The sequence below is a fragment of the Staurois parvus genome, unplaced genomic scaffold (assembly GCF_062004578.1).
Source record: "Staurois parvus isolate SC_StPar_1 unplaced genomic scaffold, SC_StPar_1.0 ptg000009l, whole genome shotgun sequence".
In the NCBI taxonomy this organism is placed as follows: domain Eukaryota; kingdom Metazoa; phylum Chordata; class Amphibia; order Anura; family Ranidae; genus Staurois; species Staurois parvus.
The window spans coordinates 9,736,247-9,757,762 of NW_028317805.1; the positions used below are offsets into that span (position 1 = coordinate 9,736,247).

Genomic DNA, 21,516 nt, shown 5'->3' on the forward strand with positions numbered 1-21,516 from the left:
CCCCCGGTCCATTTGAGGGCAGCAAGGTGTGCATGTTCCAGGACATTCTTAATGTGGTTGTAGCCTGCATCGAGTCCATCCCCAAGCGCAGGAGCATTTGTGTTTGCTGGTTCTATAATATGTACAGTATGAATGTGTACATACTATTGTATAGCCTGAGCTCTCATTCTTTTGAACGCCTCCTCCCTATATTCTATTTTCTTCCAGCAGTGTCCTCCTTTATTCTGTATGTAAAGGCAAAACTTTTTACTATTTAGTTGTGGACAGGGTGGGGAAGGGTTAGGCCCTCTGACAAGTTGTTATTGCTGTCTGAGTTCCCATTGGGGAGATTCATCCCTTTATTTTATACTAGAAGGGATGGTCTTACCAATGGGAGCTCACTGCCATGAAATGAAAGGGAATCCAAAACCTGTAGTTCCCAGAATAAGAGATAATTAATAATTTTATTACCTGGCCACCCAACTGCAGCCCTTCCACTATGGCCTACAGGCTGCCAAATCCAGCCCCTCCCCTTGCAAGGACTCTATTCCCACTGTAGTCCTGTCCTTACCAATTCCTGGTAGGCTAGAATCTCTTCGTTTTTGCAAACCCAACAAGCTCTATCCAACCTACACTATATTGCCAAAAGTATTGGGACGCCTGCCTTTACATGCACATGAACGTTAATGGCATCCCAGTCTTAGTCCGTAGGGTTTAATATTGAGTTGGGCCACCCTTTGCAGCTATAACAGCTTCATCTCTTCTGGGAAGGCTGTCCACAAGGTTTAGGAGTGTGTCTATGGGACTGTTTGACCATTCTTCCAGAAGCGTATTTGTGAGGTCAGGCAGCGATGTCGAACGAGAAGGCCTGGCTCGCAGTCTCTGCTCTAATTCATCCCAAAGGTGTTCTATTGGGTTGAGGTCAGGACTCTGCAGGTCAGTCAGGTTTCTTCACCCCAAATTTACTCATCCATGTCTGTATGGACCTTGCTTTGTGCACTGATGCCCAGCCATGTTGGAACAGGAAGGGGCCATCCCCAAACTGTTCCCACAAAGTTGGGAGCATAAAATTGTCCAAAATGTCTTGGTATGCTGTTGCCTTAGAGCAGTGGTTCTCAACCTTTCTAGCGCCGCGACCCCTTAATACAGTTCCTCATGTTGTGGTGACCCCCAACCATAAAATTATTTTCGTTGCTACTTCATAACTGTAATTTTGCAGTAGGAGGAATAGTGCCACGTCATTGGTGTCATTGGGAGGAATAGTGCCCCATCATTGGTATCAGTGGGAGGAATAGTGCCCCGTCATTGGTGTCAGTGGGAGGAATAGTGCCCCCTTCATTGGTGTCAGTGGGAGGAATAGTGCCCCGTCATTGGTGTCAGTGGGAGGAATAGTGCCCCGTCATTGGTGTCAGTGGGAGGAATAGTGCCCTGTCATTGGTGTCAGTGGGAGGAATAGTGCCCCGTCATTGGTGTTAGTGGGAGGAATAGTGCCCCGTCATTGGTGTCAGTGGGAGGAATAGTGCCCCGTCATTGGTATCAGTGGTAGGAATAGTGCCCCGTCATTGGTGTCAGTGGGAGGAATAGTGCCTCGTCATTGGTGTCAGTGGGAGGAATAGTGCCCCATCATTGGTATCAGTGGGAGGAATAGTGCCCCATCATTGGTGTCAGTGGGAGGAGGAATAGTGCCCCATCATTGGTGTCAGTGGGGGGAGGAATAGTGCCCCATCATAGGTGTCAGTGGGGGGAATAGTGCCCCATCATTGGTGTCAGTGGGGGGAATAGTGCCCCATCATAGGTGTCAGTGGGGGGAATAGTGCCCCATCATAGGTGTCAGCGGGGGGAGGAATAGTGCCCCATCCTTGGTGTCAGCGGGGGGAGGAATAGTGCCCCATCCTTGGAGTCAGCGGGGGGAGGAATAGTGCCCCATCCTTGGTGTCAGCGGGGGGAGGAATAGTGCCCCATCCTTGGTGTCAGCGGGGGGAGGAATTGTGCCCCATCGTTGGTGTCAGTGGGGGGAGGAATCATGCCCCATCCTTGGTGTCAGTGGGGGAGGAATAGTGCCCCATCATCGGTGTCATTTGGGGGAGGAATAGTGCCCCATCGTTGGTGTCAGTGGGAGGAATAGTGCCCCATCATTGGTGTCAGTGGGAGGAATAGTGTCCCATCGTTGGTGTCAGTGGGAGGAATAGTGCCCCATCATTGGTATTAGTGACACCAATGATGGGGCACTATTCCCACTGACACCAATGATACTTACCTTGCAGACCCCTGCTCCAGCCTGGGCTCGCTCGCTCCCTCCCTCTCCCATGGTACCGACACTTACCTGTCAGATGTCTTCCTTCTCCGGCCGCTCTCCTCCTCTTCACTCGCTCGATCTTCGCGGTGCCGCTCGGCTCCTCCTCTCCAAGCTCCACCTCCTTGCCGGTGATTGGCCGCCTGTGTGCCTCTCCTGAGCTACAGTGCCGGCGGCCAATCACAGGCGAGGATTGATCTCGAGGTGTGTCCAGATGACAGGGGCGGCATGTCATCCCGCCCACACCTGGAGACGGCGGTGGCGGCGGCGGCGAGGAGCGGTGTCTCGGTTCCTAAGACCATCGGAAATATGTGTTTTCCGATGGTCTTAGGCGACCCCTGTGGAAGCGTCGTTCGACCCCCAAAGGGGTCGCGACCCCCAGGTTGAGAACCGCTGCCTTAGAGGCTATGCCCAGCCCCTGAAAAACAACCCCACACCGTAATCCCCCCTCCACCAAACTTTACACTTGGCACAATGTAGTCAGGCAAGTACCGTTCTCCTGGCAACTGCCAAAACTTGACATGTCCATCGGATTGCCAGACAGAGAAGCGTGATTGGTCACTCCAAGTCCACATGAAGTTTGAAGGTCTTTAGCTATTGACTCTGCAGACAGTTGGTGACTTCTGCACACTATGCACTTCGTCATGTGCTGACCCCGCTCTGTCATTTTACATGGCCTACCACTTCGTGGCTGAGTTGCTATTGTTTCCAGTTGCTTCCACTTTGTAATAATACCTTTAACAGTTGACCGTGGAATATTTAGTAGTATGGAAATTTCACAGATGGACTTATTGCACATGTGGCAACCTATCACAGTACCACGCTTGAATTCACTGAGCTCCAGAGAGCAACCCATTCTTTCACAAATGTTTGTAGAAGCAGTCTGCATACCTAAGTGCTTGCTTTTATACACCTGTGGCCATGGAGGTGATTGAAACACCTGAATCCAATGATTTTGGCAATATAGTGTATGTGTTGATGCATAAAGGCTGGAACAAAGTTAAACAGCTGGAAAGAGCTCAGGGCTTCACTAGCTACGCTCCTATTTGTCACAATGAAGCCATCCCTTCTATTTGTCAAATTGGCCAAGCTTCAGTATGTGCCTAGATGGCAAATGAGAGGCTTGACGCACTTACACCACATATTCCAGACGGGCTCCCTACTCCCTTTTCAGGAGTTGCAGACTAGGTTCCATCTGTCAAATTCAATGCATTTTTTTTATTATTCCACTTATTTGCTGCAAGTATCGTAGGAGCTGTCCAAAACTTTAAATAATGTATTGGATACTGTGAAGACGGTATTCCAAGTAACTTTGCCCATAGATCCCAAACATTGCTTATTCGGTTTATTGGATAGTCCCCAAGTAACAGATCACTCTAGAGCAACTATCTTGTTGTATTGGATAGACTTCTCTAGCCATTTTCCTATTCGGTTGTGACTTATTACGTCTTCTTGTTTATTACTGCTTACACTTAATGACATGGTATGATACTGTCCCATCCTTGATGTTCCATATCGACTGTATGCTGTATCCTGTCTTTATTGTATTATGTCTATGTACTGGTTTATGTGTATTCTGTATTTCTCCATACCTTCTATTATGATTGTGTGCTCTGGATGACTTTTTTGTTACAGTCAATAAACTTTCTTTTTAATTTAAAGAAAAAAAAAAAGATAAAATTAATATTCTTGCACTGTAATGTGTGGGCACCAAAGTAAAAAAAAGGACAGTTTTTTTAAGATTCACCCAAAAATACCTTTTTCTCCCGATTGACGGCCTCCACATCACTGCTGTGTTCTGCGCCTATAAGTGTGTCCAATGAAGAGAGTTCACAAGGCATCATAGCTCCTCAAAACCATGAAGATCCGTGGCGAGACAAGTATTTACAATATCTCTTATTTACAGGATAACTCTAGTAGTAGTTAACCGCATGTATCTGGTGTTGTTCTGTAATATTGAAGACATTTTGTAACTTATCTAAGCATGGATAAGCTACAGAATGTCCTCCCCATTACAGAACATATCCAGTTGAATGTGACTAATTACTATTAGATATACCATGACCTTAACTGATGAAAACCTTCACAGACAAATTTACAGAGTAACTGCATTTTTCATTTTTGCAAAGAGAGAAAGTAGAAAGCCTCGACACACTTCCTCCACCTATTGGCAGATGTCACCCTTCCTCTACTTAAAGGCATTGATGTCAGAACTTTGCAGCTAACCTCTGAAATGCATTGGTTTTCACTGCAGGCTGTCTTGAGCAGAAGCCATCCAGCCTCAGAACCTACTGAACGCAATAAATTTCAGAGGGTGGCCAAACAAAAGTGAAGTTAATCTGAGTGGTGATGGCTCTGGAGCTGTACAGCTTCTCTGCTTGAGTGGCTAATCAGTGGGAGTTCCAAGGAGGGCACCCATGTGAAGAAACAGTGTAGTAGAGTTTTCCCCTTGGTCTCTCTTTAGAATACCTCAAAAATATTCTGTAACTGGTTTCACATAGAGTTAAGAAATGTGATATTGAATTAATTTGGGTTTCCTCACAACGCACTCTTGTAGTTTTGACAAGTGTGGAAGTGAGGACAGGATTTGAATTACATAGTACTGTTCACGCTGTCCTAACAATCTGATTGCCTTCACCAAGCTGTCTGACCAATGTCACTGTTGTGATATGTTTGGAATTATCAAAAGGCTTTACCGTGGAATTAAATAGTGCTCTTGATGACGTTAAAGAACATTTTGAACAGTGGAATTTTTTCAGATCTCCAGGCTAGTGTAGGAAACAAATTAATCCATATATGTGCATGCACTGCATAGAAATTCTATGTCTGTGTGGCGTGTAATTGTGATTGTTCATAATAATTTGTAGTCTGTTGCAACGGCACTTTAGTAAATTGTTTTCTGAAAACTTGGTATTGCACAAACCGTAATGGGTTGGGGCCTTTGAAGCAGGGCCATCAGGTGGGAAACCTATAGCCACGCAGTGTTGTCAGGTAACATAATTATTGGCAGCTCAGCAGGCGCTCAGGGTTTACAACCTGGGCATTGTTCCATAATATTATTCCAAATTCTAAATTGCACTAAGTTTCAGGCACAGTTAGCTGAGCTGATGAAGAGCTAACATTTGGCCAAAACATATTGTAAAACCAATAGCTGCCCAACCCTGAAACCCTTCACCATATTTGCACTTGCCTAACATGGTGGCAGTATCCTTGCATCCTTGTACCTCAAGCCTTCACCTTGGACACTAGCGGCTGGTGGGGTTGTCATGATAAGATGTACCTAGCTAGTGCAGATACAAATAGACTGGCTCTTCAAAAAATAGTTTTAACAGCTACACTGGTATTGAACTAAGTTTGTGGACTTGCTGCAAATAGACTCTATTTAGATGTGTGGCTAAATTGCCGTGCCTCTGAAAAGCAGTTCATGCTGTGATCACTTTTCAGAGGAGTTTGTCGGGCAGTGAGAAGGCAATAGTTGCCACTCTTCACTGTCTGTTTTAACCCTGTAAATGGAGCACCAGCCCACCACAACCGTGTGCTTGAATCGTGTGTATGAGCCCTTACTGAATAACCAGGGGAAGATACTGGAAAAAAGAAAACAAATGCAGCCACCATGTCTAAATTTTGATGAATTGCGATATAATACTTTTTAGTTCTTGGGTTTAGATAACATTTTAATTACATGTAATCAGATCATGTGGAGGTGGCAGAATTGTGATCCAGATAGTCTCTATTGCATTGCACAGAGCTTTTCCATCTACTGGAATTTGGATGAGTTGGATGCAGTAATCCCTTAAGAAATTGCCACTCCTGCACCTCATCACTCCTGGCTTTCCAGAATGGTGGGGCAGCCTTTGCTTTATCATGGGAAAATTTGTCCTGGCTCTGGAATTATGGGCTGTATTCTAGTAACTGTGCATTACAACAGGAACCTTGCATCATGCTAGTAGGAAGACATCAAATTTGGAGCATGACATCATTGTGGTATAATGGCATCACTTTGGTAACATAATACCAAGGCCAAGCTTGTTAGCACAATTATAATGCATTGTGGATCCTTCATCGTAATGAAGGAAGGGGAGATGAAATAAATATTTGTGTGTGTAACAATGTCGTGCGTTAAGTAGAAATCACGGCTTGTCTGAGTTAATTGATTGTAGCTACAAGCCCAGCATCTCTAAAATGAATGTAATTTCCCCGGCTGCCTGTAAAAATTAATCAATATATCCCAAGAGATTACTTCCTGGCTAAATTGCTTCAAAGAAATTAGACCAACCATTGTGTACAAATGGAGCTGCTTTCACCCTCTGCAATTTCTCTGCGATTTTTTTTCACCTTTTATTTTAATTTTTCATTCCATTTGATGTAATTGTAATTGGAGCCCGTAAGTACATATTTGGCCCTGCTGATTTTATTTAGATGCTAATTTAATTAGGACTCTATAAACATAGAGAATAACTTGGTGACGATAATGATGCATGAGCAGCTTGTGTATCTTCAGCTTTTTCTACATGTTGCCTAGGAATGTTTATGATGAAACTGGATCATGTTAGGTATTGATGGTTGTTGTCACTACGCATATAAAGTAGGCTGAAATTGCCATGATCTCACATAAGCAGTCATCAATACACAACACCATATTAACTGCTCATTATATGAAGTCAAGGAGAGTGTTGACTTTATATTCATATGTGGTTTATGTAGTCTAGTGCTGCCAGAATTAGCAGACTTTTTATAGTGCTTCTGAGCAGAACTGCTATATAATTCTGTATTGCGCAGTGTCCTTTCTGAGAGCCACAGAGGATGTTACCTGGTCGCCTAAGAACACTCAGCCTCTTTTTTTTAAATTCTGGATTTTTGTGATATTCATAATGTAGGGATACAGACATGATAGGACTAGTTCACACCAACAGCTACCTTACCCAATGTAGTCAAAATGCTAGCACAAAGCAAATAGCTATATTCCCCAAGGTTTCCATTCTGTGCTGTATTGTTGTACACTCAAAAAAAAAACCAAAACAGCACATGGTAAAAGCAAAACAATACATGTTAATGCAGTGTGGCACAGCAACATTTTAAATTGCATGGCAGCATTATGATTTGAATGAAACTTGAATGGATTTGGTAAATCAGGAAGCCAACTGCGTAAGCTAACTGCTAGAATGAAAAACAGAACCTTTCAATGGATAGGCGGCACCCCAGGTGAATTTATTGCAAATGTTAATGTTTGAGTGAAGTGCACCTTTAAAGGGTAAGTCCACAATAACTCATTCCCATTTAGCATGGAGATTAGAGGGCTTCTTAAACTTCTCAGGGACACTGGTGCTGATGTTACTGCCCTGGAGTGTGCAGTTATATCTTTATCAGTGCCCAGTTCTGCCCACCTGCCCATGTGTCTTTCTGAGTAGCCAGTTCTGGCTGGCTGCACTTGTGCCTTCCTGAGTGCCAAGTTCTGCCCACTTGCCCTTGTGTCTACCTGAGTGCCCAGTTTTGCCCACATGCCTATGTGCCTTCCTGTGTGCCCAGTTCTGTCCACCTGCCCCTGTGTCTTGGAGCAGCCAGTTCTGCCTTGCTTGCCCCTGCATCTCCCAGTACACTCAGTTCTTCCCAGCTGACGTTGTGTCTTCCTGAGTGCCCAGTTCTTTTCACTTGCCTTTGTGCTTTCCTAAGTGCCAGTTCTGCCCACATTCCTATGTCCCTGCCTGGGTGCTAAATCTGCCCACATACCTATGTGCCTTCCTAAGTGCCCAGTTTTGCACATCTGCCCCTTTCTTGAAGTGGCTAGTTTTGCCTACATGCACCTGTCTCTCAGTGTGCCCAGTTCTTCCCACCTGCCATTGTACCTTCCTGAGTGCCCAGTTCTTTCCATCTGCCCTTGTGCCTTCCTGAGTGCCCAGTTCTGTCCACTTGCCTTTGTGATTTCCTAAGTGCCCTTTTCTGCTCACCTCCCCCTGTACTGAAGTATCCAGTCCTGCCCACCTGTCCCTGTGTCTTCCCAAGCGCCCAGTTCTAGCCCGCTGCCCCTGTCTGGGAGTGACCACTTCTGCCCATCTTCCCCAGTGCATTCCTGTCTGATTACTTTCTTTTTTCAACTGATCTAATTGAAACTGAATCCTAGTTCCATATTTTATAGATATGACCTGCTGGAAACATGCATGGATATATTTACTTGAATACCTATATATATATATATATATATATATATATATATATATATATATATATATATACAGTCAGGTCCATAAATATTGGGACATCGACACAATTCTAACATTTTTGGCTCTATACACCTCCACAATGGATCTGAAATGAAACGAACAAGATGTGCTTTAACTGCAAACTGTCAGCTTTAATTTGAGGGTATTTACATCCAAATCAGGTGAACGGTGTAGGAATTACAACAGTTTGCATATGTGCGTCCCACTTGGTAAGGGACCAAAAGTAATGGGACAATTGGCTTCTCAGCTGTTCCATGGCCAGGTATGTGTTATTCCCTCATTATCCCAATTACAATGAGCAGATAAAAGGTCCAGAGTTCATTTCACGTGTGCTATTTGCATTTGGAATCTGTTGCTGTCAACTCTCAAGATGAGATCCAAAGAGCTGTCACTATCAGTGAAGCAAGCCATCATTAGGCTGAAAAAACAAAATAAACCCATCAGAGAGATAGCAAAAACATTTGGCGTGGCCAAAACAACAGTTTGGAACATTCTTAAAAAGAAGGAACGCACTGGTGAGCTCAGCAACACCAAAAGACCCGGAAGACCACAGAAAACAACTGTGGTGGATGACCGAAGAATTCTTTCCCTGGTGAAGAAAACACCCTTCACAACAGTTGGCCAGATCAAGAACACTCTCCAGGAGGTAGGTGTATGTGTGTCAAAGTCAACAATCAAGAGAAGACTTCACCAGAGTGAATACAGAGGGTTCACCACAAGATGTAAACCAGTGGTGAGCCTCAAAAACAGGAAGGCCAGATTAGAGTGTGCCAAACGACATCTAAAAAAGCCTTCACAGTTCTGGAACAACATCCTATGGACAGATGAGACCAAGATCAACTTATACCAGAGTGATGGGAAGAGAAGAGTATGGAGAAGGAAAGGAACTGCTCATGATCCTAAGCATACCACCTCATCAGTGAAGCATGGTGGTGGTAGTGTCATGGCGTGGGCATGTATGGCTGCCAATGGAACTGGTTCTCTTGTATTTATTGATGATGTGACTGCTGACAAAAGCAGCAGGATGAATTCTGAAGTGTTTCGGGCAATATTATCTGCTCATATTCAGCCAAATGCTTCAGAACTCATTGGACACCGCTTCACAATGCAGATGGACAATGACCCAAAGCATACTGCAAAAGCAACCAAAGAGTTTTTTAAGGGAAAGAAGTGGAATGTTATGCAATGGCCAAATCAATCGCCTGACCTGAATCCGATTGAGCATGCATTTCACTTGCTGAAGACAAAACTGAAGGGAAAATGCGCCAAGAACAAGCAGGAACTGAAGACAGTTGCAGTAGAGGCCTGGCAGAGCATCACCAGGGATGAAACCCAGCGTCTGGTGATGTCTATGCGTTCCAGACTTCAGGCTGTAATTGACTGCAAAGGATTTGCAACCAAGTATTAAAAAGTGAAAGTTTGATTTATGATTATTATTCTGTCCCATTACTTTTGGTCTCTTAACAAGTGGGAGGCACATATGTAAACTGTTGTAATTCCTACACCGTTCACCTGAATTGGATGTCAATACCCTCAAATTAAAGCTGACAGTCTGCAGTTAAAGCACATCTTGTTCGTTTCATTTCAAATCCATTGTGGTGGTGTATAGAGCCAAAAATGTTAGAATTGTGTCGATGTCCCAATATTTATGGACCTGACTGTATAATGTGTGTATAGTCCCTTCAGGAATAGGAAGCTCAACTGTTGCTGGGTGGATGAAGCTGACAGTGGAGTTTTGGGGAATGGATGATGATGGTGGAAGAATGATGGGAGATGGGAACTGATGGGGGGTGGGGAGCTAATGGTGGGGGGAATGGGAACCAATGCTGCAGGGATGGAGGTGAATGGGAGATGATGCTGCAGGAGTAGTAGGGGATGGGAGCTGATGGTGGAGGGCTGGTTGGGCGTGGGAGCTAATGGTGCATGAGTGATACAGGATGGAGCTGCTGATGGCTTTTGGGAGATGAGAGCTGGCTTAAATGAAAAAAAAGGGGTGAGAAAACTTCTTTACGTCTTTCTCAAACATGTTTGTTTCCCCAAAATGGTCACTGTTCTATAAACCACAGAAAAAATACAGGATATATCATTTTCAGTGGTAACAGACCACTTTCTCTCAAGGCAATGCTCTCTGTGGATCTGAGATTGCAGGTCATTTGACATTTAGTGTAACAACACTTCCTATGTCATTTGATGAACAAAGCAGGAGGGAGAAAATGTCACTACTCACAATTCTCAGGACAGATGGATGTGACAATAGTTTAACATTACAATTCAGTGTTTACTTCTACTGTAGTATTAAAAGTATAATTTTGGATTTTGCAGAATAGGTCCATTTTCAGTGCATCTATAAAAAGAATTCTTCCAATGTGTGAAATGGGCCTTTGTGAGTACACTTTGTTAGGTTTTTGCCCTTCTGAAGGAATTTTTTTTAAATCCCGATCCAACGCCATTTCGGAAGGACCTTTTTATAAAAGACTTCTCCAATAGAGGCTTCAGAAAGGTGAGCTCCTCGCTTCGGTCAGCTTCAACCAAGCAACTGTTGAGCAGGATGAGACAGTGGTCTGATTTCCCGGAGGACTGGAGGAAGAGATAACCATTATACAAAATTGAGGAACCATACTCTATATATTATTCACAAGCTGCAGGCAACAGGTGTAAAACTTTGCCCCTGGTTGTGACTGGCTAAGTGGAACACACTTTTCATCAACTAACGATTATTTCACTTCACAGTAACATCTGACTTAATATAAAGTTGTAAAGCATTGTGACTGTTTCACCACTCAGAAGTCTGGAGTTACTGATATTGCACTAATTCATTGGTACTTGGCCAATCATAGCTGACTCATATGATTGTGAAATGTGATCATGTGAAAGACTCCCCTTAAATGGTATGTAAACCCTAACAATTAACTTTTCTTATTAGCTCCTATTTGGTCTATTAAATATATCAATGTAAGTGAACAGATCCCTTGCTGAGCGGAACAGATGTCACTTTTTTGACACTTGTATCTATTTAGTTTTTTCTTTCATCTTTTAGTTGAGCTTAGCAAACCAATGTTAGGTCTATTGGCAGGTGAATGAAAAAAAGACGTACATTCATTTAAATAATTTTACCTCCAATCCATCATGTTTAGGTCTGAAAAAGCAGAACAGAACACAAACCTTTTCGGGTTTTTTCTTTTTTTTTTTGGACCTCAGCACACTTGGAGGTAATTTGATGTAAACTGTTACACATCCATTTACATCTGCTTGCCCATAGTATGACATTGAGCTCCCTTTCAGATATGCCTGAAAAACTGACAGGCGAATCTGATTGGACCCCTAAGTTGGCCATGCATAGGTCATAACTCGGCCACTTCCTGCTGATTTCTGAATTTTGATCCATGGCCATTTCCGTTCAAGAGGAGTTGATCTAGTGATTAACTTCTCTTGAACTGGAATGTCGGTATATGTTCACTCGATCAGCACTTGCAGCCAACCAGCTGTATTGCTGGTCAGTGTATTCTGGCAGCAGAGTACAGTTGCCAAAATACAATAACATAGCAGGAGAATTCCCCCATCCACCTCAAATTTGTGGATGATTGAACCTGTATATTTTTCTTTTTTGATCAGCCATCTGGCTGATCAAAAATATTATCCATCTATATAGCCTATCCAGCTTTACTCTCTATTTTGTGGAAATGAGGAGAGGGGAGATATGCAGTAGTTTAACAACAGACATCTGGGAAAGGCTGGATAACAGCAGGGCTGACACCATTTCTTGCAATTTCTTTAGCATAAACAGTGCTGTAGTGTGAGCCCACAACAGAAAATTACTAGTACATTTCTGGCAGATCATTAATTTTCTGTATATGCAGGGTCTTTAAAGGTATTGGAAGTGATTTAGAATATTTTGTTTTCATTATTTTACCCTGATATATGCTTTAAGCTGCCCATAGATTAAGATCCCCAGATCCTTCTTTTTTTCAGCCGGATTGGGCAACAACCAGAGGACTACCTGAGCAGATGTCTGTTTTATCCAGCAGACAAAACCAGGCTTTTACATTAAAAACAACTTAAACAGGCTTAGTAACAGACCCGCAACAGCCATTATTATTACCTCTACTTATTAATTTGTTAGAATGTACACTCACTGGCCACTTTATTAGGTACACCTTGCTAGTGCCAAGAAAATATCCCCCACACCATGACATCACCACCATCAACCTGAGTCGTTTATATAAAGCAGGATGGATAGATGCTTTCATGTTGTTTACCCCAAATTCTGACTCTACCATCTGAATGTCGCATACTCAGACCAGCCCTTCTGGCACCAACAACCATGCAATGTTCAAAGTCACTTAAATGCAGGGGTGGACTGACCATTTGGAAACTCGGGCACTGCCCGAGGGCCCGGGGTCAGTAGGGGGCCCCATGAGATGCCCCTGGTACCTTTTTCATAGGCTTTTTTGAGTTTTGGCAAGGACACAGGGGCCCCATGATCCCCTATTGCCCAGGGGCCCCTTGAGTTGTCAGTCCGCCCCTGCTTAAATGCCATTTCTTCCCCATTCTGATGCTCGGTTTGAACTTCAGCAAGTCGTCTTCACCACATCTACATGCCTAATTTTATTGAGTTGCTACCATGTGATTGGCTGATTAGCAGTTTGTGTTACCAAGCAATTGAACAGGTGTACCTAATAAAGTGGCCTGTGAGTGTAGAAAATGCAGCAAGAGGTAAGAGACCTAGGCTTTCTAATAGCTAAAACAGGGTGAAGAATTGGAATGCTGGTGAAGAGACCTTAGCCCTGGAGTAACTAGAGACACAAGAAGCCCGTGTTATCACTCCCCCCTGATGGATTTTTCATTATATAGAATAATGATATCATTGGACTATCCAGCTACAAATAGTTATATTTTATTATGTTCTTCACCATTGGAAGTGGAGTCCATCCATATCTAAATTTTAAGTTTAAAGTGGAATTTTATAAGTTAGTCGGATGGACCTATGTGATCCTTACTTTCCATTGTCTATCTGTATCAACAGTACTGTCTGTTAATACACTTACTACGACCATTATTTCCAGGTAGGAAAAGGTTGAATATATTAATCATGAAACATATTCACTGTGCAAAGTCAACGTGCTAAAATATCACATACAAATGGCTATATCACTAAGCTAGACTTAATTAATTGCATCAGGAATATTGAAATTAAGTCTGCTGTCTATCACCCAATGCTAAGAAGGTCTGTTTCAAAGGACCACTTCTGGCTGGTTTACAGAAATTTCAGATGCTGGTGGCTTAATTCAAACTCAGCGATTCATATCTAATGTAGCTGAAGTGATTTAACCCTCTTTAACAAGGCAACTTGTTTAATGCTTATAGTGGAAACTGTATGTATTGGGGGAACTAGGTGGAAAAGTTAAGGGAAGATCACTACACAGAAAAAGGACAGAAATCTAATGTAGACCTTAAAAGGGCCCACAAAATCCAAGCCAACTAGTACTAGTTATATAAGTAGAAAAGTTATTTAGAGTTAGTCCTTATAGATGTAGCCTTCATATTGGTATCAGTGTTGAATCAGCCTTTAGTTAGATAGTCTTGAACAGGATAACAGTCAACCAGCATAAGAGACCTCCACAGTTATAACTGCTGGGACCTCCAGGCTTCTCACATCATAGCTATAGCAGACCTTAACACAGCTATGAAGCTCAGAGATGTCTGAATGAAGTGATATGTTTCTGAATGAAGTGATATATTGTCTAGTTAAAAAAATACTAACAATTGGTACCCTAAACCACTAGAGGAATTGCCTTCATGATGAAGGTTAAAGAGACAAAGGGGACCCTTAACTGTCTTTCCATGCGACCCCATCACACATAGTTATGACTCTACCTCACAGGCACCTGACTGAAAGTGATTTGTAAAGCTAGGGCTAAATAGTTGAGTTTTGATTATGCAACCAGTCAATTTCGAGTGTCTGCAATTGGGGGGTTATTTATTTATTAATTTTGCTTTGTTTGTTTTTTTAAGACAATCAATAACTTTAACAGGAAGGCGTAAGAAGTGAGGTTTCCTGTACTCCAAATCTATTAAGATTGGATGCGATGCTGCATGATTAATCATGATTAATCTCTTCAAAAATTGTGTCTCCAATCTGCATTGTAACTCATCCGAAGCACTGAGTTATAAACAATGACCATCACTATGATCACACAACTGAAAATCTGCCATGAAGCTCATGCGGACAACTGATCTCTAGTGATTTGTGTGCATGCATGTGTGTTGTTAGCACTGTATGCAGTTACCCAAGGGGAGGAGCATGCCCCATAGGGCTTGGCACTCATTGCTGATTGCCACTTAAATGTGGTGCCACCTACACTTTCCCAGCTTATAATATAAATAATATAAAAATATATACATTCAACATACCCATGTATAAAACAGTTACTAGGTGATTGATCTATAAATCCAAACATACATGGCTCCCACAGTTGAAACCAAAAAGTGTGTGCTTATGTCAGTGAATACTTCTTTGTAGTGTGCAGTATTATCCTCCAATTCAAACAGAACTTAAAGATGGATTCCAGGTATGGATATTTCATATATACTGTAGTTATACCGGTCCAGCTTAGACCAATGTACCTATGTAGATACCACACCTGACCGATGCCCCTGGAAACTGAAAATCACTGAAGCAGACACTTCAGGATTTATTTACTAAAACTAAAGAGTTCAAAATCTGGTGTAACTCTGCACAGAAACCAATTGGCTTCCAGGTTTTATTGTCAAAGCTTAATTGAACAAGCTAAAGTAATGAGCTGATTAGGTACCATGCACAGCTGCATCAGATTCTGAGTGCTCCACTTTTATTAAATCATCCCCTTCTAGTCCACGGATTTTCACTTGTTACTGAGTCTTGTGCTGAGTGATTGACATGCTGCATTCTGAACACAGGAGGTTGGCCATTGGGCATGGGCACCATTCAGATATTTCTTTGTGTTTTCTGAATGAACGCAAAGTATTCTCTGTTTGGAGAGGCTGGGCAGTGATGTCACACTCAACACAGGGTCCAGAAGCAAGTGGAGATCACTGTAGTGTTGGTGTCTACATCAGTGATTTCCAGCTGCCAGGGGCATTGGCCAGGGTTGGTATATGCATTGTTACAAAGATACAAGCTGGAATGTAACTGTGTATAGAATATCCATACCTGGATTTCCGTTTTAACAGTTTTCCCACTGCCCTATAGTAAAACTACTGCTACAGGGTGGCAGGGCTGTGCAAAATCACGTGTATATATACATGATATGCATTTCTGGGTAGGGGGTGTGCGCACGTGGAAGCCGCCTTACCCGCACCGGGCTACAGATGTCAATCACTGGGTCCCGGCCGGAGATTCTCCACCGGCACCCGGCGATTGTTGTGTTGAACTGACAGGGGAGAGACCTGTGTGTAAACAACACAGGTCTCTCTCCTGCCAGCAAGGACATGCTGCTGCATATTTCTCTGCACAGCAGAGAAATACACAGCAGCATATCTCCCTAGTAAAACAGCACACCATGTAAAACAGTTAACCCCTTCCTGCCCAGTGTCGTTAGTACAGTGTCATTGCTTTTTATTAGCACTGATCACTGTATTAGTGTCATTGGGATGTCCGTTGCAATTAGTCAGTTCCCACCCAGTGTCAGAATGCCCATTGCAGTCCTGCAGTCCCACTAGAAGTCACTGATCGCCGCCATTACTAGTGTAAAAAAAAAAAAATGCAGTATATATATATATACCGCCATTTTTGTAGACGCTATAACTTTCACGTTTACCAATTAATTTACATGTATTGGGAATTGTTTTAGCAAAGACATGGAGCAGAATACGTTTTGACCAAAATTTATGAAGAAATTTGATTTTTGTTATTTTTTTACTAAATATGTTTTATAGCAAAAAGTGAAAAATATATATATATTTTTTTTTTTTTAACTTGTCAGTCTTTTTTTGTTTAAAGCACAAAAATAAAAACCACACAGGTGATCAAACACCACCAAAAGAAAGCTCAATTCATGGGAAAAAAAGGACATAGATTTCACTTATGTACAGTGTTGCATGACTACACAATTGTCAGTTAAAGTAACGCAGCACCGTATCACAAAAAATGGCCTGGTCAGGAAGGGGGGGTAAATCCTCTGGAGGGCAAGTGGTTACGTCCTTTTCCATTAGGTGGATTAATGCAGGCCATAGATGGGTCGAAAATCGGCCGATTTTTCGGCCAAAAATAAAATCGGCCGATTTTCGGATCGTTAGTGGGCGATTCGGTCGGCCGTTTTTCGGTATTTTGGCCGTTTTTTTTTCGGTAAAGTTGGAAAAAATCGGCCGATTTTGCCGATCGGCCGATTTTCACGGCAATTAGTGGGCAAATCGGCCGATTTTTTTACCGATAAAAAATCTGCACATGAGCAGTGACCTGCAAGAGGAAGACAAAAAGAAGAAAAAGAAGAAGAGGAAGAGGATGAAGAAGAGGATGAAGAAGAGGATGAAAAAGAGGATGAAGAAGAAGAAGAGGATGAGGATGAAGAAGAAGAGGATGAGGATGAAGAAGAAGAAGAAGAGGATGAGGATGAAGAAGAGGATGAGGATGAAGAAGAGGATGAAGAAGAAGAGGATGCGGATGATGATGAAGAAGAAGAGGATGAGGAAGAAGAAGAGGATGAGGAAGAAGAAGAGGATGAGGAAGAAGAAGAGGATGAGGATGAAGAAGAAGATGAGGATGAAGAAGAATAAGAGGATGAGGATGATGAAGAAGAAGAGGATGAGGATGATGAAGAGGATGAGGATGATGAAGAAGAAGAGGATGAAGAAGAGGATGAGGATGAAGAAGAGGGTGAGGATGAAGAAGAAGAGGGCGAGGATGAAGAAGAAGAAGAAGAAGAGGAAGAGGATGAAGAAGAGGATGAAGAAGAGGATGAGGATGAAGAAGAAGAAGAGGATGAAGAAGAGGATGAGGATGAAGAAGAGGATGAAGAAGAAGAGGATGAGGATGATGAAGAAGAAGAGGATGAGGAAGAAGAAGAGGATGAGGAAGAAGAAGAGGGTGAGGATGAAGAAGAAGATGAGGATGAAGAAGAAGAAGAGGATGAGGATGAAGAAGAAGAGGATGAAGAAGAAGAAGAAGAAGAGGATGAGGATGATGAAGAAGAAGAGGATGAAGAAGAGGATGAGGATGAAGAAGAGGGTGAGGATGAAGAAGAGGGTGAGGATGAAGAAGAAGAAGAGGATGAGGATGATGAAGAAGAGGATGAGGATGAAGAAGAAGAAGAGGATGAGGATGAAAATAAGAAGAATTCCAGTCCAGCAAAAAGTGTCTCTGCAGAGAGCTCCGCTATTTCTGACAGTTCTCTGACAGTTCTTTGACATTTACATGGGTTGCAACATTGTATCTATTTGTTTCCGAATAAAAACATCTGTATCCTAAATGGAAACAAATAGATACATTGTTGCAACTTCTATAAATGTCAAGGAACTGTCAGAGAACTGTCAAAGAAATAGCAGAGCTCTCTGCAGGGACACTTTTTGCCGGCTCTAGACGGGTAGAAAATCGGCCGATTTTTTTTTTACCATTGATGGTAACGTCGGCCGCTTGAACGACCGAATTTTCGTTTTTTAAAAGAAAAATCTGCCGTTTTTCTCCCCATCTATGGCCTGCATAAGCTGCACACTACATAGAAGTATTCATGGATATAAGCACAAACCTTTTGGCTTTTACCTGTGGGAGCCATTCATGTCGTAATCTATATATCAACCACTTAGCCCTTTACCAGTTTTATATATGTTTATATTGGATGTAGAGAGTATATTTTTAGATTATTTATGTTATAAGGTAGGAAAGATTAGATATCCCTCACTTAACTGGCAATCATAGTTTTTTTAAGGTGTGTGAATCACATATCAGTGTTGGCTTGCTTTAGTACTATAGCATGTTTAAATAGCTGTACAGGAAAATCACTACTATTATACTCATTGCTGAATAAACGGTCTGCTGGTCAGAGAGTATGCTGCCAACGCCTGCCGCTCTAGGACATTGATGATCCTCCTTAAAGTGAATAGTGACCTCACACATTCTCTCTCTAATAGCATGATATGCCTTCTCTGCCTTGGCACCTTCTCAACCCAAATACAAGGCCCAGGATCTTACCATGAGCCTTTCACCCAGTCAGACCAAATCCTGGAGTATCAGAGACGCTTTCCAAGACAAACTGGTCATATACCCTGATAGAGAGGTCCTGTTACCTCTGTATTGGTCTTAATTCCATAATACTAAAATTAAAACATAAAACAGTGAACCCTTTGCTGTTTATTTCAATATGATTCATCAGTGAGGGGTTTAATGATTGTATATTGTATAGGGTCACAGCCCAGTGTAATGATTAAGATCCAAAAACTCTCAGGCAACTCCTGGCAAAAGGTTTCTTGATCATTTATTAAAAGGCTTGGACAGATTTGGGAAATGTTTGTTCCTCTGTCAGAAATGTGTCACTATTTTGCCCCTTTTGGAAAGGTTTCCTTTCACTTCCTGTCCTGGTAACTACATAGTCACAGCCACGGAAGTGAGGATAATCCCCTCAACAGGGACACAGATAACAATAAAGCCCTAAAGAGACTCTCAGCCATTTCCATTTTATTCAACACTAAAAAAAAATGTTTTGGCTGCAGTTGTGCTGTAATATTCTTGATAATACTGTATATTTAATATTTTTTTCTTAATAAACTAGAGCAGATCCCACAAATCCAACAAGCATATTTTTTAAACTAAATGTAATCTTTGGACCTGAAACTCCTTTGATTGGTTACATGCCTGGTTTTTTTTCTTTTTTTTATTTCTACTAAAAACATAAATGAAAATTTAGAACCTTTCAACCTGCTTTAGATTTGAGTGGAAATGACATAATAAGATTTTCAATGAATAGGATGTCAAAAAAGAAAAATAAGAAGACAGGCATGCTCAAAGGGATAAAATGAAAAAATGGCAACAGAGTTCAAATAGTATAAAAGTTCTGGTTTACTACTGACAGGAGCAGCACTGGTCACTCAATAAGTGTGCAAGAATGATTTTCTATCTTATTAAATATATGTAAATATATTGATATACTGTATACATGGATGTGAATCCAAAATCTACAACGTTTTTTCAAAGTCTGCCAATAGTCAGTCTAAATTCCATCCAATTTTGTCAGCCACAACCCATCGATGTCCAGCATAAACAGGCGATATATATGAATTGTGGAAATTAATTGCAGTACGTCACAAAAATTGCATTAGCTTCTTTGTCTGTATTTTATTATTGATTCTGAGTTTGGCTTCTTAATATGCTGCTAGGGAACATAAACTGATCACATGGCAGCAGATACAAGATGTCTAAATACTAGGGAAAAAAATAAAAATAAGTAAAAATAATCTATATGCTGTCCCTCTGTAAAGAACGTAAAATACCATGTTCCATCAAAAATGCTTCCTAAATGTATTCCATAAGCAATGTATAATAGTCCTAATTCCCATGCCCTTTGTGGTAACAGGTTCTCCTAAATCTCTCCAAATTCCCATTTCAACCAAGAGTACTTGGGTGTTCCCAATTGTGTTATACACAGGAGGAATACTACCTGAGAAAGGTGGTTTCTGATCTTATCTGACAGTATCAATAATGGATCCTTGCCTCCAAATCATTTCAATTTGTGAGTCAACATTCACATTTTAGCTGTTATTTTCCATTTTAGCTGCATACATTTCCTTTGTTCACCATCTGTGTGTGTATATAACTGCACATTATACTGAATCTGTTTGTTATTTGACACTTACCAAAGTCAGCACAGGCCGATACCATAGATGCATTGTAGATATCCAGAAAATGAGCACAAAGTGGAATTTGGATATACTGTGGCAGAAAGAACATACAAACAAATGAATATACCTATCAAAATGATTTTTAAGAGCCAAACATCACATTAATATTATATTTCTTACCTGCTCAGCTGTCTTCCTTCCATAGTGACAGCAGGCATTTGAATCATCTAAAAATCCTCCCAATTAGGGAGCATTTTATATTCTCTGCCTGGGTCATGGTAGCACACTGTAGTACGTCTCATTGATGACGAGGTGGCCTTTAATGAATGTTAAAAGGTGTAAATGTGACCAAATTCATGACTTTTATACAGGAGAGAAAAACTTGAGTTGGATCAACATGTGGCCTTTCAGAAATGGACACATGTCAAGCTGCCATTGCACAAATAGTTCTACAAAGACCCAAGTACTAAAGATGAACTGATATTTTCCTGCTAAACCTTACGTGGCAAAGTACAACTCCACACTTCAAGTCTGTAAATGTTAACTGAGTAACTAGTATCACCACTACTTTCCATGTGTACCTCTGGTGACCCAGATATGGGCTTTCCTTAATGTTTTTAGAAATCATAGTCCAATAAACTTGGTTCCTGCTTAGGCAATATTGAAAACATAAAATGATTCAGAAAAAATGAGGAAGGGTTGTAACAGCGCAAACACTGCAAAGTCCTGGGAAATGGTAGTATGGGTGATGGTGGTATTAGTGGCTACTGTATGAAGAGCGTAGGATTCCGTGTGGCACTGAGGGCAAGGCTTCCAAATAAGCTGTAGCAACTTCTGTAGATGAGAAAAAGAGGCGCTTCTCTCCTTTTCCCCTATATTGAAAACATAAACCAAGTTGGAATCAATTAATTTGTTAAATACTAACGTAGCTGTTTTATTTTTTAATTGAACTTGTCCATTTATTAACTGTGTATCAAGTATCAATATTTTCAGAGAGCCCCAGTTCATGGTTGTATAGGCCTCAACTTGTCTGACATACACCTAAGCCCCATCACTTAATAAACTAATACTTACTTACAGACATATTGGTGTTACCTTAGATTGTACACCCCTTGAGGGTTAGGGACTGATTTGAATGTACAATATATATATATATATATATATATATATGTATGTAAAGCGCTGCGTAAATTGACGGCGCTATATAAGTACCTGAAATAA

General features: G+C 41.6%; 1 protein-coding gene across 1 annotated transcript; it reads right to left on the bottom strand.

The window, feature by feature from the left end:
* Positions 1–10,747: 10,747 nt before the first annotated feature.
* Positions 10,748–20,608, bottom strand: NPS (neuropeptide S). Its single transcript, XM_089669826.1, has 3 exons — positions 20,476–20,608; positions 20,311–20,386; positions 10,748–11,067 (listed from the first exon to the last, which is right to left on the bottom strand). Exons 1-3 carry the CDS (start codon positions 20,520–20,522, stop codon positions 10,888–10,890), a joined length of 303 nt encoding a protein of 100 aa, XP_089525952.1. The 5' UTR covers positions 20,523–20,608; the 3' UTR covers positions 10,748–10,887.
* Positions 20,609–21,516: the final 908 nt, after the last annotated feature.